General features: G+C 43.9%; 1 protein-coding gene across 1 annotated transcript in view; it reads left to right on the forward strand.

Annotated features, from left to right (window-relative positions):
* The first annotated feature begins 363 nt into the window (after positions 1 to 363).
* The window catches only part of Gpr39 (G protein-coupled receptor 39), a 221,853-nt gene continuing 203,600 nt past the window's right edge, over positions 364 to 18,616 (forward strand). The window contains exon 1 of the mRNA XM_042685287.1: positions 364 to 1,439. Coding sequence (XP_042541221.1) covers positions 584 to 1,439 — 856 coding nt within the window. The 5' untranslated portion in view covers positions 364 to 583. The remainder of the gene's footprint in view (positions 1,440 to 18,616) is intronic.

The following is an 18,616-nucleotide window of genomic DNA, read 5'->3' on the forward strand; positions in this document are numbered from 1 at the left end:
TCCTGGGGGGGGGGATGCGCGGCGGGGCTGACCCCCGCGGCTGGTGCGCTTGCTTGGCGGGGGCCGTTTGGAGGCGGCGGGAAGGTGCGGCCGTAGGTCTCCGGGAGCCCATAACTCGGAGTTGAGTCAGCCTCCGCCCGCCTGGCTAAATCTGCAGGCCAGGCCACTGAGCCCGGTCTGCTGAGGTTAATGATTGATCACTGGCTAACCTCACCCCTCCCCGCAGGATCAGAGAGGGTGGGGCCGGGGCCACCCGTGCCAGGTGCTAGAAGCAGAGCGGCGTGTGGCCAGGCAAAGTGCGCACCGGGGAGAAAGGGCGCGCGGGTCTCCCTCGGGGCTCCTCTCCCCCACCCCACGAGCCTTCTAAAAGCACACACCCCCAGGCGCCTCCGCCTCTCCCAGGCTGGGCTACTTCAGGAAGTTTTCGCGAAAGCTCTGAAATAACAAAAGGTCAGCGTTGCCCAGCGAGCTCCAGGGAGACAAAGTCTCGCGCCCACCGCAGTGAGTTGCAGCCCAGAACTTTGGAGTCACAAGGGGGAAGTTGAGGAGACTTTGGATCTGGTGGCCTGTGGTTCTTCTGCTCATGGCTTCACCCCGTGGCAGCAGCAAAGATTGCTCCAATGTCATCGATCACAGCCACGTCCCCGAGTTTGAGGTGGCCACCTGGATCAAAATCACCCTCTTCCTGGTGTACCTGGTCATCTTTGTGGCGGGCATCGTGGGCAACAGTATCACCATTCGGGTTACCCAGGTGCTGCAGAAGAAGGGGTACCTGCAGAAGGAGGTGACGGATCACATGGTGAGTCTGGCTTGCTCCGACATCCTGGTCTTCCTCATTGGCATGCCCGTGGAGTTCTACAGCATCATCTGGAACCCCCTGACGACCCCCAGCTATGCGGTGACCTGCAAGCTCCACACTTTCCTCTTCGAAGCCTGCAGCTATGCCACTCTGCTGCACGTGCTGACGCTCAGCTTTGAGCGCTACATTGCCATCTGTCACCCCTTCAGGTATAAGGCCCTGTCTGGGCCCTGCCAGGTGAAACTGCTGATTGCTTTTGTCTGGGTTGCTTCCATCCTGGTGGCCTTGCCCTTGCTTTTTGCCATGGGTGTTGAGTACCCGCTGGTGAACCTGCCCAGTCAAAACGGTTTCACTTGCAACCGCTCGCGCACCCGCCACCAGGAGCAGCCCGAGTCTTCCAACATGTCCATCTGCACCAATCTCTCCAGCCGCTGGACCGTGTTCCAGTCCAGCATCTTCGGTGCTTTCGCCGTCTATCTCTTGGTGCTGGTCTCTGTGGCCTTCATGTGCTGGAACATGTTGAAAGTACTCACGAGGAGCAAGAAGGGCACACTGGCCAAGAATGGCCAGCAGCTGCAGCTGCGCAAGTCAGAGAGCGAGGAGAGCCGCACAGCCCGGAGACAGACCATCATCTTCCTGAGTGAGTCAGGGTGGAGGGTGATCTGGGAGAGTCTCCCCACGCCCTCACCTGAGCCACTTCCTGCGGTCCTCTTTGCCGGAAGTCCTGCCCTAGAAGTGTCAATGTAGTTCACCCAGGTTGCAGAGTTATATTGGGTTAAGGGCATTGATCTGGGTCTGTGGATGTTCCTTCTGTGTTTGTGGTGATGGTGAAAAGAGCCCTTGACTGGGAATCAGAGACCTAGAGCACCATTTCTGTGACCTCTTGGGGTGTGTGTATTGTGTGTGTGTGTGGGGGGGGCAATGATACTAAGAGGAGCAAATTAGGTAATGCAGGGTAGGTGAAAGTCCCTTGGAAAAGGACACACTCTGCAGAGATAAGTAGAACACTCTTATCGCACCCTGTTTTTATCCTGGAGAACCTTTCTCAGGCCATTAGATTGAATCCCATTTTCTCTTCCTTGGAGAAACCAAGGAGTTATTTTGTATCGTGGAGTGGTAACTGAATAAAAGAGGTAACATGGTGCTGACTGTGAGTGAGGTGGGAGCTGAAATTATAAATTATAATGAAATTATAATTATTCCCTGTCTCCCCACCCCCTCTATGGGGTCCAGAGTAGAAGTAAATCTTGGAGCTGTTTGTTTTGGTGCTGGGGAAACCTGAGAAACTGGTTCCAAGGAAAGGAGCCAGGCAGGGAGTCCTATTGGAAAGCACTTAGGTCTTGGATCTGTCTTGCTTCTGGCTTCTCAAGAGTCAGGGAGCAGTTGATTTTATTTTACTCAGAGTCTATGCAAAAGGAAAAAGGCTTACAATGTTTGGATGCTTATTCCGCATCAGGGGCTGTACTGGATGATTTATCTTTCCATGTTATAGATGAGACATTTGAAGCTTAAGATCAAAATCTCTTTCCCGTGCAGCTCCAAGATGGTCAACTGGCAGTGAGTGCCTGGCAGTGATTTTCCCAGGCCTGTGGTGCAGGGAAAATGAAATAAAGCAGGGCTGTGGCAAGGTAGGAGCTACTTAGATTTGCCTTCTGGTGTTGCCTTGACCCAGGCCCTCTGTCACTGGAAGTCACTAGTAGAGCCACTAGAAGAAACACCATCTGGGGATGTGGGAAAGGCACTGAACCCACCTCAGTCTCTATTGCCCACTAGCTAGCTGCTGCCCAAACATCCCAGGAAACAAATGCACAAGCTTAAAGTTTGATCATTTATTGAAGGGCCAGTTCCCCTTTCTTTCCTACCCTACTAGGCATTTCTTTCTTTCTTTTCTTTTCTTTTTTTTTTTTAGTCGGTCGTGGGGCTTGAACTCTGGGCTTGGGCGCTGTCCCTGAGCTCTTCAGTGCAAGGCTAGCACTCTACCATTTGAGCCACAGCACCACTTCCAGTTTTCCAGTGGTTTATTGGAAATAAGAGTCTCTCGGACTTTCCTGCCCAGGCTGGCTTTGAACTGAGATCCTCAGATCTCAGCCTCCTGAGTAGCTAGGATTACAGGCGTGAGCCTCCGGCGCCAGGCTTAGTTAGGCATTTCTTATATTAATCTGAGAGCCACAATTTATACTTTGCTTTTTCCTTTTTGAGTGCAGGCTGGGTATTGGCCTGAGTACATAAGAATAGGGAGTAGACAAGGATCACAAAGTGGCCTTCATTTATCTGTAGTCTAATTTAGGAATATTGGGCTTCATTGACCAAAGGAAAAGTCACTGAGTTAATCTTAGCTCTCTAGATGACCAATCTCTATGTTTTTTTTTTTTTTGTATGTCTGAGTAGGTATCTGTTCTTTCCGCAGTGGGTATTCCAAGTTAAAGGCCGTCTCTGGTAGCATAAAAATCTACCCCAGACTTACTTAGAGATGGATAGGACTTTGAAGATGGTCTCATCCGGTTAGTAATTGCCTGCAGTGAGTTTGTTGTCACTGCTGCTCTCCTTTCCCTGGTAGCTACTTTCCCTGTCCTTATAACAACTATCTATCAATCACCCACTGTGCTCCCAGCATAAAGATTGTTGAATGGCAATCAGGTGCTCAATGTGTAATAATGTCTTGAGGAAATTTACCATTTGTATTTAGTCCATTTCCTCTGCAGTAGGTTTTCCCAGCAGTTCTTTGCAAACTCCTCTCTCAATGAATTTCAAAGAGCTTTTAAAAACAGGAACCTCACTAATTAACTCAAGTTAAGAAATAAATTAATGGAGTGAAGAGTTGGAAATCATGACCACATCCATCAGATTAATACAATGCAATTTACTTTGTGGGTTTCACAAAATTTGTGCTTTGGGGCATTTTTAACCTAGAACAAATGAACATATAAATTGTTTACAAATCGCTGAATTTAATGTAGTGATTTAGCTGTCTTTTTAGTATTTCATTTAACAGATGGATCCAATTAAAATAAATATTTGCTCCTTTCTAACATATTTTGAATTTAATGTGAAATGTAAATGACAACATAGCACAAGAAGGCTTTGGAACTCTTGAAGCAATAATTAAAAAAAAAAAAAAGAATCCCTGCCATTGTTAAAAATTCTGACTTCTGCATAATGGAAGCAAGATTCATAAGTCTATCTTAGATGCAGAAGCCCAGGTAGAAAAATATTCATTCTGCTATTTTTGCATCTTTTGCTATTGAGTCTCAGTGAAATTTAGGAGCTGGGCTGGTTAATAATGAAAACAAATTGGGAGCTTGGGGAGAGAAAAATGCTGAGACACATACCAGGTTTCACGTAATTTGCAAGAGGTACAATCACAAGGCAAAGTATGGATTCCTGGACATTTGGCTGTCTCTCCTTCTCTCTTGTCAGCTCAGCAAATTAGAGCTAGACCTGCTTTCCCTCAAGGTCAAGGTCAATCTGGCCAGGGGGATGCTCATGCAATGTCAGAAGACAGGTCACTATCCTGCATTCTCCCTTTGGGGAACAGGAACTGGCACTTCCATTTGTATGCTATTGATATGCAAAATAAGCTTTCTTTCAAGCAAGCCTCTTCCAGAACTTCTGTCCTTATAGTGATGGTCATGTGCTTGGAATATCCAGGTCCTCAAACTCCTCTGCTGTCAAAAGTTATCCACTCCGAGTGGAACAATGGAGTTATTTACCAGAAACATAATTTTAATTTGTATCTTTCAAGAGCATGATCTGAATAGACTTGGCTACTGCTACCTCCTGAAGTTCTGCAAGACAGTGAATGTAGTTATCAGAGGTTGTTTTATTCTTTCTTCAGATAATGGTGAAGGTGTGATATTAAAGGAACATCATAAGATGCAGGGATCTAAATAACTGTAGTCTTTTGTATTCTTATTTGCTTTCCTGAGTCAGGGGAAAGGGAAGGAATTACATCTGATGGCATGCAATGCACAGCAGCTTGGGCTGCTCATGGGGAGAATGTCTGGCATATGACCAGCAACTATATATGTGTTTGGTTAGAAAGAAAAGGTGAGAGTTTCTGCTGTCAACCTTCTAATCTAAAACACGTTGTATGTATATTTAGGTACTGGGAGATTGGGTGAGGGAGAAGTAGGGGATCAGAATCATATCCTCTTCAGATTTAGAGGCCAAATCTAAGAAAGGAATGTGTGCCAAAGTGTTGTGTGTGTGTGTATCTGAATGTATTGTACATGTGTATAAGAGAAAGGGACAGAGAAAAACAGCTGAGATGTTGATCTTTGTCCTCTTGATCTGAAAAGCTGAAAAGAACCCTTACTTTGATTCTCTTTATCTTTTAGCCAAAGCATTTACTTTACCTGATCATACCTACAAATCCTTGTATATTGGAAATACATCTATCATTTGATTGGTGGGCCTCTTTCTTCCATCTCAAACCCCACACTTTGATTTATTTTGGGTGTGAATTTTTTTCTCCTGTCTCATTTCCCCTTTTATTGATTTGAAGATTACATATTCGATTTAAAAGAAAAAAAGTAGGCTCCCAAGCTTCATGTGGAAGAGATTGGATTAGAACTGAAACTGAAAATTATCAGAAGTAATTTACCTTGTATTTTATAGATATAGACTATAATTATATGTTAATTTCTGATCAGGTATGACTTTGGAGAGACATAATTTCCCTCCCTCCCTCCTTTTCTTCCTTCCTTCCTTCCTTTCTTCCTCCTCTCCCTTTATCTCTCCCTCCCTTCTCTCTTTCTTCCTCTTTTCCTCATCCTCTTCTTCCTCCCCTTTCTGCACTTGTATATAATCTCAGGGATTCAATTTTGAACTTCCTACTTGTGAGGTCCTTTTGAAATAAGGATCTGATTGGCGCCATCTTGGCCATGTGGTATATGATAGGGTATTAGATTTAAGTGGCACTATCTTGTCTTCATGGTAGAGTCAAGGAAGTTCCACCCCCCTGGTAATGGGGATACCTGAATTCTTAGAGGCGGGGGGGGGGGGGGGGGGGGGGACTTGGACAATAGATCAGTAGACCTGTCAATCATGTGCTTTGAAATCTCAAGACTCTTGAGTTTCCTGTGACCCTGCCCTCAGACTCTGGCCCTAACTAATCCCACACCCTCTCAGGCACCATTACACCATGCCCTATGCCTAGTGTCTTATGTCTCTCCTCCAGTTAGCATGGTGTCCCATTTCAGCTCTCCATTGGAGTTGATCCAGTTTGTTGGTATTGCTTTTCTTCTCTTCTGCTCTTTCTTTTCTTCTCCTGCCCTCATGGCTCAGTTTTCTAACAATGTTATTGGAGAGGCGACAGGTCTTTGAGACAGGAGCCCACCTGTCTGGCTTTCCAATAAAGATTACCAATTCGACCTCTTAAAATGTGGCTTCTCTGTTTCTTGCGACCGAGTTACTATACAACACTTTTGCTTGTAATTTGTTTTTCAGAGGGGGGGTCTGAAAAGGCCCTGGAAGTCATAATCTTCCTAGTACCTCCCTAGTAGATAGAACCTCTACCTCCCTAGTAGATAGAACCAGATGTGTATCACCACATCTGGCTTGTTTTGTGAAATGGGGTTTTACTAACTTTTGCTCAGGCTGGACTTGAGACAAGATCCCTTCAGTTCTGCTTCCAGTGTAGCTAGGATTACAAGTGTGAGCCATCATGCTGGCTAGAGGGCATAGTCTCCTGACAGAACTCTGTAATAGTCTTTGTTTTGCTTTTTCTCAGAAAGCTATGAGAGGGCTTTGTCTCAAGGGAGTCCCTTGAGACAATTCTTTGCTATTAAATCATGATCATGTTTTAACATGTTTCAAATGAGCTCTAATATTTTATTAGTGTTATTTATTTTTTCCCTTTGCCAGTTCCTAAATCTTACTCAGCTTACAATTGAGCCACGGATACAGGCCAGCTGTCTGTTGATTATTTTGTAAATGGAGTCTCAAGGACTTTTCTGCCTGGGCTGGTTTCAAACTCTGGTCCTCTGGATCTCAGCCTCCTGAGTAGCTAGGATTATCGATGTTAACCCTGGTGCCCAGCTAGGAGTTATTTTTTTCTTGACTAGTTATAATCATGTTTTTACTATTAATTTTCCTAGCAAGAGATTTTCCTGAGATATAGAACGATATGTCAACCCAGTCTCTCAGGGAAATATCATCAGAATTAAATTGGTGACTTTTTAGTCTAAGATAGTATTTTGATTCAAACGTTGGAACATATCAGGGAAAGTTTTGCTTCAAATATTCACATTATTGCCTGTATTCTCATCTTCCCTTTATTGATGTAGATGTGGCTGTAGTAAATGATATTTCATGTTTATTTTTCTATTTGTGATGTCTGTCATAAATTGCAAATGTCCTGTGATCAGCCTGGCAGACAAATATAATAATGCTGCTTTATTTGTATAATCAGGCTGTCTCAAAAGATTTCATTTCTCTGTTGGAGAGATGCATGATTCTCGAGGAAGGGAATATTGGAGTCCCAGACCCCATTCATTAGCAAGCCTGTTCATCTGTCTAAGTTGCTTCTCTCGTGGGGGCTACCAAAGCATAATCAGGCTGTGAGGCCGTCGTTGAGCAAAACATTCAGCTTATGAATACTAACGTGTGTGCAATAAAAACCATTTGCCACTGAGAATATACACAGGAGAAGTACTGAATTAGGAATCCAGGAACCCTGTCTTTTCTCATGGCATGATGTTCCCACACACTTCACTTAGATAACCTGGTCATCACTTGACAAACTTGTCAGCTCTCAGTGACTTTTCCTTCTGCCCCTTCTCCTGCCAATCAATGCTGGGGTACTTACTGAGTACTGAAGAGAAGACTGGTCATCATAGTTGTTGTTTGTGTAGGTTGGTGATGTGTAGCCCTACCTTAGCCGGGTGCTCTGCAAGCACATTCAAGGAACTTGAACTACCATAGTATGCTTTCTACTGTGTTTCCAGAAAGCTCATTCTCTGGATAAGAGTTCTACAGTTGGCTTGCCATCATCAGAAGAGTCTGCATCCACACTTTCCTGGGACTGGGTTGTCCTTCAGATGGCAGCCCCTGGTGTCGCACTCGCACTCTACCTCTACCCACCTACAGCTCCTTGATGGCTCCCCACAGCTATCAGGCCAAACACTGGCTGAACCCTTACTTAAAATCTCTCCAAGGCAGTGGCCTGTCCAGCTTTATTGAGTTTCTTTCTCCCTTTGGATTCCTCTCTTCAGCTGCCCTAACAATTTATAAGCTGGGGGCTTAAACAACAGCCATTGATTTTCTCATAGCTCTGGCAGCTGGAAGTCTGAGTCGGGGAGCCAGCTGAGTTGGTTTCTTCTGCTGCTTTTCTCCTTGGTTTGCACAAAGCGGATCCCTCATTAGGCCCTCCTGGGGCCTCTTCTGTGTCTCTTCCTTCCCTTAGAAGGGTACCAGTCTTGTTGTACGACCTTATCCTTATGACCCCATTTAACCATTGTCATACCTTCTGAAAGCCCATCTCCAAATGAGTCTCTAGGATTCAACCTCTGAGATTTTGGGGGAGACACATTCAAACTGTAAGGTGTTTAGATTTTTCTTTTCCTCTGGACCCCCTTCAATCCTTCACTAGGCAAGGTAGGCCTTCCCTACCCCAAGGCCTCTGCACCCATTTCTTCTGTCTGACTTGCTTTTCTTGGCTTACCCCACACTTGAACTTGTTAGGCACATGCCTTATCATTTGAGACATAATCCCAGCCCATTTGTTTTGAGTATTTCAGAGAGGATCTCACACCATCTTGGCTTAGTGGCTTGCAGTTACAACCCTCCAATCTCTTGTTTGAGGAGCAGCTGGGATTATAGGTATGCACCACCATGCTTTACTTGTGTAATCATTTGATGGCTGTCTTTTTCCTTCTCGTCCCTTAAGGGTAGAAGTTTTCCCCAATTTTTCTCAACCTTGAACCTCTATCCTAGCACAAAGTAGATGTTTAGGGAATGTTGGTTGATGAAATAAATATATGTATAAACCTCGCTTGGATTTATGAGATCAAGTTTTACTTTCCCTTGGACATTCCTGTGGAAGATTATCACTCATCAAATATGTTCTGGTTAGTCTGAATCCAAAGACAGTTCTTTGAACGAGCTCTGATTCATTTGAGACCTCTAAAAAGTCAGAAGAAGCTGTGCACTGGTGGCTTACATCTGAAATCCTAGCTACTCAGGAGGCTGAGATTTGAGGTCACAGTTCAAAATCAGCCAGGGCAGAAAACTCCATGAGACTTGTATCTTTTATTAATTACCAAAAGCTGATAGTGGAGCTGTGAATCAAGTGGTAGAACACTAACTTGTCTTAAGCACAAAAACTCTAAGGCAGATCTCAAATCCTGAGTTCAAGCCTCAGTACCAGCGTGCGCGCGCACACACACACACACACACACAATTAAGAGATGTAAGACTTTCTTTCCTCTGAGAAAATGCCCATCAGTCTTTGAACATGAGATTTAACCACATGTTCTGGTCAGAAGTAACCCTTAACAGAATGTGATTTTGGTGGTACTTAAGCCCTTGTTAATATCTGATTAACAAGATATTAATGCAACAGTGCAAATCCATATATAATATTTTAGCAGACTTTTCACTAGTGGGTCACTAGAAGGTATTAGGGTAATGGAGAAAGGAGGCCAAGTGTAACTTTTTGCAACTATTAGACTGATGTGTTTTCATTTCCTCTTTCAATTGCATTCTCTTATACCATCTCCCTCCAGGCTGAGCCTTGAGGTTTATGGGGGGAAAAAAGCAGATGTTGCCTACCACAAAGGTATTGTGGATCACTTTTGAGATTAGAGATGGGTTTCATGACCTCTTTAGCTGGGCAATTACTTTAAAAAGCTCAGTTTTATGAAGGGTGAAAAAGGACTGTAAATTCCACAGCTTTGCCTTTAATGGATCAGGACCCCAGCCTGGTGGGCTAGACCAACCGGTTCCAGACAAGACCATAGCTAAGGGGTTTGAAATTGGCTCTTGGAAGCTAGTGATGGGGCTTAAGGCTCAAGTTGGCCTGATTTGGATAGGTAATGCCACCCCTGTACTATATTTGTTGCATTGTGACTTGGATCAGATGTAAGCTGCTTGTGTTCCCAGAATGCAAAGCAGGCAACTCTTCATTGAGACAGAGTCCTGACAAGTAACTGGCACCGGAGAATTCTTCTTGCTGTTATTATTTGTTAATATTGTTATCATTGTTATTTCTAGGAAAGCATTACTGGAGTTTGCATTCATTGCCTCATGCTTCCTCAGTTGGTACTCCACCATTGAGCCACATTTCCAACCTTGTTTTTTTTTTTTTTGGTTGGGGCTTGAACTCAGGGCCTGTGAGTTGTGAGCCACTAGCACCTGGCCCAACCTTGTTTTATGCTTTTTTGAATATATAGCCTAGTGAACATTTTTCCCCAGGGTAGCCTAGAATCTTGACCCTCTGGATATCAGCCTCCTGAGTAGCTAGAACTACTGGTACCTGGTTCTTTTCAAGAGCTCTGGCTCTTGGTTTTCCCCGTGTTTCCTGCCACAACCTTCCACAGCCAGACAGTGATTGGGCTGCCAGCCAGCTCCTCATTCTTTCCCAGCACAGAGGTCAGAACTGCCCAGTCTAGCTTCTGCTGTAACCACAGCAGGTGGCAGGCCTAGGAGGCAGGTCTTGGGTCAAACTTGTTATCTGTACCAGGCTACAGACCTTCTATTCTTCAATGGCAATCTCAGCTCACACTGCCCCCCACCATTGGCCTTGCTGGACAACTCCAGCCAACATGTGATGAGCCATCTTGAAAATTTCTCAGAGTGGGTGCAGGTATCTCCTGACTGCACATGGAACTCCAAGAGATCAGTGTTCTCATGACACTTCTCATAGGCTGAGATATCATCATTGACTGGCAGTCACTGCTGGCCCTGAAATGGAGGGAAATCACCCAAGCTAGGACACTCAGGAAGGTCTCTGGGCTCTATCTTCCATTCGTTGTTGAAGGCACAGTTTGAGATGGTCTCTGGGCTACACTGACTAGTTTAGATGTTGCCAAAGGGATTTTGCAGACATGATTAATAGAGTCTCTAGTGTGTAAATCTCAAAATGGGGAAATTTTCTATGTGGGTTTAACCAAGTCACATGACTGTTTGAATGAGTCTAGAGGTCAGAGGCAGAAGTAGGCAGATCCCAGCATGAGCAGACTTACAAGGAAGAACTTTTTTGTGGCTTTAAAGATGTAGAGAACCACATGGCCAGGAACACAGGCAGACTTAGCAAGGAAATGAGGAGCCCAGTGAGCTCAGAAGTAGAAAAGAACTCAGTCTAGCCTACATCTTAAGCCAACCAGGCTGTGCTGTAATTTATATATTGGTGAGCTTTAAGCTATTGAGTTCATAATGAATTGTTATGAAGCAACAGAAAGCCAAAATTCCCTGAACCCTGAATAAAGGACCTCCAGGTAGACACATGTCCTGCCTGAGATCCAGTAGCTTCTCTTTGAAAAGTCTCACCTTCAAAGAACCAGACCCTTAAGAGAGCCATTGACTGGCTTGCCAGCCACCTATTGATTGCCTGCTCAGTGCTCTACAGTCAATATGTTCACTGCGTTCCAGGGCGCTGTGGAATGTTCCCTGGATTTTCAGATTTGGGTTTCAGGAATCCAATGTGTACAGAAGTAAGGCCCACTAGAAGGAATTTTTGGAATTCTGGATACTTTGATTATCAACAGGGAAAATGATGGAGGATTTGATCTTGTTACTGTCAACCCTTTGGTTGCTTTTTCTTTATAATCTGGCATGTAGTAGGTGCTCAATAGATATGTTCATAATTGAATTGATATCTGTCATTTTGCTGCTCCCAGGAGCTTTCTTCATAAGAAAAGGATATTCTTCCTCATTTAGATTTAAGTGGAAAAAGCCATGGGGGGGGGGGGGGGAGGGGAAGCCACTTCATGTGCTGATAGTGCATCTGAATAGGAGAGATGCCTAGGGCTAGCAAACTTTTACTGGGTTTTGACTCTGGGGAGGGGGGTTCCTGCTAATTTTGAAAACTGACAGATTTTATGTTTGCACTTTCTATGTGTAAGAACCACTCTGGCAGGCAGAAACTTTGCAGACAAACCCTCCCATCACTTCACACGTCTCTATGGTGGCTGGGGCTGCCTACTTGGAAGCAGTGGTGTTACCAGAACCTGACAGACACAGTCCAGGAGCTCAGCCGACAGCATCAAGTTGCTATTGTACTTGTTAAATGTCTAACAGGCTGTGGAGGCAAATGCATGAGGAATGGGAGTCAGGCCCAGTAGGAAAGGATAAGGTTCGTTGAATGCAAAGAGAAAAACCATCTTCTTTCTCTAATGAAGGGGAAAAACAAACCCACCCTGTCTTAAAATAACACTGCACACAGGGTGTCTGAACAGAGCAGAAGATGTTTGGTTTTAAGAGTTATATGTGGCTTTATGCAATACACAGTTTTCTGGGGATTTATTGGTCTACTTGCTATATGCTGCCATTCTGACAAATTAAGTATCGCATTGAAATGACAGCTATGCATTTTCTAGATTTGGAAGACAACTGATAGGTTGCCACTGTTTTTCAAGTTCAAGTTTGTCTTGAACAGGTGACAAATGGGGTCGTCTTGGTGATTGAAGTTTGCTTTCTGGAGAATGAAGGAGATTTCTGTGGAAGCCGGCTGTTCTCTTTCTTGGGCCTGAGCTTTCCCTCTTGATTTTTTGCAAGCCTGCTTCCTCCATGAAGTCCACCTAGGTTGGCCTTACTCTTTTCTGGTTCTTCCTACATCTATGTGCCTGCTTTGAACTTCCAGCATTCATAAACTTGGAACTGTGCAAAATATTCTTTAAATTACAGAGAGCAGGATCCTGGTTACCCATTTCAAGGAGATTAATGTTTCTCTAGTATGTTGTAGTAGCAGCCTACAAAAACAACATTTAATGAAAGGTAGAGGGTAGTGACTGCTTATGAAGCAAGATAATTGTTTGCTCCGGAATTTCTAGTAATTGGAGGAAATTATGGGACCACACTGCAGAGAGGTTTCTGTAATCTTGATATTCACAGTGAGCAGCTCTGTAGACCGGCTCTGTCAGCCATACCGGACAAATTGTGAAGTTGAATCTGAATCTGAATTCTAAGCAGATCCCTGTCATACCAAAGAGTGAGATGCTTTGATTTAATGGTACTTTCAGGGGATTCTTTCACTCCAGAAGCCTGCAAAGCATGAGGTGAGAGGACTAACCTCCCTTATCAGAGATGAAGAGCACCATCACTGTTTGCTGAGTTGTTAGAATGGGCAGGAAGTTGCTCTACCACATACAACTTCCCATGGCTTGGTTATAAAAAAAGGAACTTAAATCTTGTTTCTAGGCACCCATTTGTAAGGAGGTGAACATTCAAACTTCAGTAAAGTTTGATGCCAGGAAACTTTGTTATAGCAAAACTCAAGGGACAGACATTGCAGTCACACCACTGTCAACTGTCATCATTAGCACCTTAGGAGGCTGAGATTGGGAAGAATGTGTAGCTCTAGGCCAGCCCAGGCAGAAATGTCTGAGGGGCTTCATGTCAATGGAGGGAAAGAGGGAAGCTGGAGGAGGTGGTGTGATATGTGTTTGTAATCCCAGCAATGACAGAGAGCCTAAAACAGATGATTGAAGCCCAGGCTTGTTAGCAGGAGGTGAGATGCTATATAAAAAAAATAACCGGTGAGAAATACAGATGGAGGTGCGATTCAGTGGTAGAAGGCCTGCCAAGCAAGCTTGAGGCCCTGAGGTCTAAAACCAAACAGCAAAATGAAAACTCAAGTTTTAGAAAGTGCCCCCCAAATGGGATGTTTGGTTCTTCCTATTGTTCCTCCTGCTCTATGATTCTACTGTTGAGGTCGGCCAGAGCATGGGGCCAGCAGCCAAAAGGAAGCCTTTATATTTTATCTCCCTTCCTAATAATGTTACCATCACGAGGACATAATTTTCTTTACTTTCCATTGGCTGAAATCTGACACATTCTAACATCCATGACTTTTCCTGAAAAGAGGACATGTTCTACTTGTTATATATGGTTAGTTATGGTAGTAACAGCACAAAGGCAAGACTGGTGGATATTTGTCTTGTTTTGTTTGTTTGTTTTTGTTACTAAGCAACTGTCGATTACCTTCTCCATTTTATTTTTCCTTTTAGTACTGAGGTTTGAACCCAGGGCCTTGGACTTACTCAGCTGACACTTGTCATTTGAGTCACACATCTAGCTTAGCTTTTTGCTGGTTAATTTGAGTTGGAGTTTTATGGGCCTTTAGCTTTTAACTATGACCCACTGGATCTTAGCCTCCTAAGTAGCTAGGATTACCTGAACCTCTAGCACCCATTGAATATCTGTGTATGTGCGTGCGTGTATATGTGTGTGTGTGTGTGTGTGTGTGTGTGTGTGTGTGTGTGTGTGTGTGTGTGAGTGTGTGTGTGTGTGTGTGAGAGTATGTGTGTGTGTGTGTGTTCCAGTCAGGTCCTGGGGCTTGAACTTGGCCTAGTGGGTGTCCCTGAGCTTCTTTTACTTAAGACTAGTGCTTTACCACTTGAATCACAGCACCACTTCTGGCCTTTTCTGAGTAGCTTATTGGAGATAGTATCTAGAACCATGATCCTCAGATTTCAGTCTCCTGAGTAACTACAATTACAGAGGTAAGCCCCCAGCATCTGGCTCACTGATTACATTTTTATATTTGAGGCATTGTCTCATTTTGAGTCCTATATCTCTAAGATAGTGATTACAAACTTGCTTTCCCAACAACATTTGCACATAAAATGTAGCATGTGACCTTGGCCAGGAAAATCACATGTACTACTGTGAGATTCTCACATGGCAAAGAATGGTGGGAAGGAACCCCACAAAATGTTGTTGGCTATAGGGCCAATGTGCGCCAAGATAACTTAATATGATTCCTAGCTGTATGATGGATTTTCTGGACTTCTTAGCAGCCCTTTGCCCAGTAGCCCTTTGCCCAGCAGCCCTTTGCCCATTGAAACTGGAATGGCCCTTGTTTGCACTAGAGGATTGTAACAGATAATGTATGTATAAGGATCCATAAAGGAACAGTGACTGGTGAATTTAGACTGAAAAATGGGTTGGGTCAAATTTAGAGGGAGTTTATAGCTAGGCTAAAGGATTTAGTCTGCATACTGGAGATAATAAGGAATTTTGGACATCTTTGGAAGAGTAGAAAGAGGGAGTGTGAAAGACTAGTATAACTATAGAGGTGCGGCAGGAAAGTAGAGGCAGTGTGAGGATGCAGAAGGGAAAATGCTGTGGGTTCTGAGGATGGAGAGTGGACAGGTTTGGCCGTAAAGGGTCATAAATGGAGGTAGATATCATTCTGGCCACATACAATATCCTACAAAGTGCAATGCCCCACTGCCTGGTACCCTGACTCTCGGGTCACTGGCTGAATATCCATCCATTTGCAACAGATCTTTGGAAGGTGGGAGTGGCATTGGCCATCAGTATTATTTAATCTTGCAGGTGACTTCAGTAAGTAGCCAGGACTGAGAATGAGGGAAGAAGGAGCTGGGTAGGAAGGATGTGACTGCCTTTAGAAACCCAGATGGTAGGGGAAAAGAAAGGAGAGGGTAATAATGCTCGATAAGAAATGTATTCATTATCTTACTCGTGTAGCTGTAACTCCACTGTACAGTATCTTTACAATAAAACACCACACATATAAATAAATAAATAAAGAAAGAAAGAAAGAAAGAAAAACTTAAACTTGAGGGTTGTGCTAATATCCTTTGCAAGCTACCAAACCTGATCCTGAGTTATTTAAGAAGTAATTAAGGAAGTGGAGCACTGGTGGCTCATGCTTGTAATCCTAGCCACTGAAGAGGCTGATTTTTGAGGATCATGGTTTGAAGCAAGATTGGACAGGAAAATCTGGGAGACTCCTATCACCAATGAACTTCCAAAAAGTCAGAAGTGGAGCTGTGGTTCAAGTGATAGAGTGCTAGCCTTGAGCACACAAACTCAGCACCCAGGGGACAGCACCCAGGCCTGAGTTCAAGCTCCAGGACTGGTACAATCACAACAATGAGAAAGGGAGGAAGAGAAAGAATAAAATCTCATTCCAATATTAGTCAGCTGAATTTGTGATTTTAGAATCAAGGAGGAATGTAGGTTAAATTTTTTTTTTTCCCAAATGCGTAGCTCTCAACATGGTCTGGAGACAGTTAAGGACAGAAATAATGTACAGGAAACAGAAGAGAAGAACAGAAATAGCTTCATTGGTTAAAGTTTTGTACTTGAACCTGATTTGAACAAGTGGTTGTTGGTGGTTGACTGAAGCTCAGCTGCTGTGATTGGCTGAAACTTAGCATTTAGTACAAGAGTAGGTTGCAGCCTGTTCATGTGTCAAGTTAGGCTGCACAGTTTTCTATGTACAGAGAAACCCATAGGCCAACTGCTAATCTGTACGGAGGCAGCTTTAGGCCAAATGCAATTAGCAGAGTGCTCTCTCTGCATTTCCTCTTTGCCTCCCCTTATTGAGTCCTGGATGATGTTTCCCAGAGATCAGGTCATCTTAATGTATGGGAAAGTTAGAAAGACAGAGGAGGGGCTAGAAGGTGACTAACTGTACTTCTGATATGCTGCTTCTAAGAGCTGGTTAATGCCAACTCCACAGGTGTGTCATTTCCTGCTTAGGATCCCTGATTGACTCATTCTTCCATGTCACTGGCCAGGAAACCGGCTGTGACTTTTTATTATTATTATTATTATTTTTAATTGTAAAAATAGTGTACAGAGGGGTTACAGTTACATGAGTAAGGGAATGAGTACATTTCCTATCAAGTGTTGTTACTTCATTCTTTGTTTATCCCCTACCATCCCTTCCCTCCCCACTGACTTTTTATTTTTTAATCAAAAATCTCAGAATTAGCCGAGTTTGAATGCTGACCTGGTGGGGGAGGGGAAGGAGGCGGTCTCTCTCTTTCTCTCTGTGGTTTAGAATCAGGTAAGGGCTCATGTGTAGGTTGCAGGCTGATGAAATCTTCCAGTGGTGGAAGAGGCAGCTCTCTGGGGCCTTTTTATTTATTCATTCATTTATAAAATAAAGACATCAATCCCATTCCTGAGAGCTGCTATTATTCCTCAAGACTGCCATTGTTTCCTAAGGGTTCATGCATTAGAAACTTGCTCTCCAGTGTGGCAATATGAGAGGTGGTAGAACTTTCAGCGGAGGGACTTAGAGGGAGATAGTTAGGTAATGGGAGGTATAGCCCTCTGGAAGGATTACTGCTGGTCTCTAGGAGTTAGTTCCTACAAAAAGGGGTGGTTAGAGAACTAGCAAGACTAGCTCTGCTGTGCTCCAACTTCTGGTCTTGCCTCTGATCTCTCATATGTTCATATGTTCATACCATGATGCCATCTTCTATGTTGCCACCTAGCCCTGTGGACTCTTACCAACACCCAAACAGAGTATGCTGCCCAGTCCTGGACTTTTATCTTACCAAACTGTGAGTTTGTGGGGGTAAGAACCCCCCCTCTCTCCCCCCCCTCATAAAAAGAGCAATTTGGGGAACCTGTCCCCAGATTGCTCTCCCTCTCCCTCTCCTTCTCCCCCCTCTCTCTCCTTCTCCCCCTGCCCCTCTCTCTCATAAAATCACCCAGCTTCTGGTACTTTGTTACAGTCATGTAAAACAGACTACATAAGATTTCTGCTTTCATTGACCTAATCACCTCCAAAGGTCAATCTAATACCACCACAAATGACTTTGCAGAAGGGGGGAGATGCGGGGGGGGGGTTGGGGGGAGACAAACATTCAAGTATTATAATTTTCTATGTGTATCTCATCTCCCTTTCTGTCTTCTTAATGTATCTGATGGAATTTAGAGTCTGCTTTGATATTGCAGGGTAACTTCTGGATTAAGATAAACTCCTTATCTTCAATCACTTCTGCAAGGACCTTTTTTTTCTTATAAGGGAATATTTTCAGTTTCTAGGAACTAGGACCTGGCCTTTGGGGGAAATTTTCCTCACTAATAAAGGCAGTAAAGAAATATTAGTCAGCATCCTTTCCTGGCCTCTAGAGACATTGTACAACAGAAAGGATGTGTCTTTCCGTCCTTTTCTGCCATCTTCAAGTGTGGGGGACTTGGGGAAATTATTTATTCTTTCAGGTCCTCAGTGTTAGGACCTTTAGTTTAGACACAATATTGTTGTTCAAGGTCGGCTGACTTTGTTTTTCTTTTTTGGTCAGTTGTGGGGCTTGAACTCTGGGCCTGGGTGCTGTCCCTCAGCTCTTCAGCTCAAGGCTAGCACTCTACCACTTGAGCTACAGTCCCACTTCCGGCTTTTTTCTGCTTATGTGGTACTGAGGAATTGAACCCAGGGCCTCATGCATGCGAGGCAAGCACTCTACCACTGAGCCACCTTCCCAGCCCTCAGCTGACATTTTATGGGAAGCATATGAAGTCTCCAGGATTGTGACAGGTGTGTGGTACATCCTTCTGTAAAAACTAGCTTCCTAGAGTAACCTTGTTTATATATCTATATACGTATATATATTTATATACTTGATTGTAAAGATACTGCAATGCTTGGTAAGAAATGTACGCATTATCCTGCCCATGTAATTGTAACCCCTCTGTACAGTATGTTCACAAATAAAATTAAATTAAAAAAAATCGAAAACACTCCCCTCTCTCATCTTTCCCCTCCCTTCTTAAAATAATTTCAGTAGGATTCATTGCTCTAGTCTCTTATATTCAAGTAAATTACCTCAACTATTTTCAGCTTCATTTACTCTTTATTAGCCATCTCCCTTTCTATGGCTACCCTCCCATCTA

The sequence above is a fragment of the Dipodomys spectabilis genome, unplaced genomic scaffold (assembly GCF_019054845.1).
Source record: "Dipodomys spectabilis isolate Male_0828 unplaced genomic scaffold, ASM1905484v1 ptg000094l, whole genome shotgun sequence".
NCBI lineage: Eukaryota > Metazoa > Chordata > Mammalia > Rodentia > Heteromyidae > Dipodomys > Dipodomys spectabilis.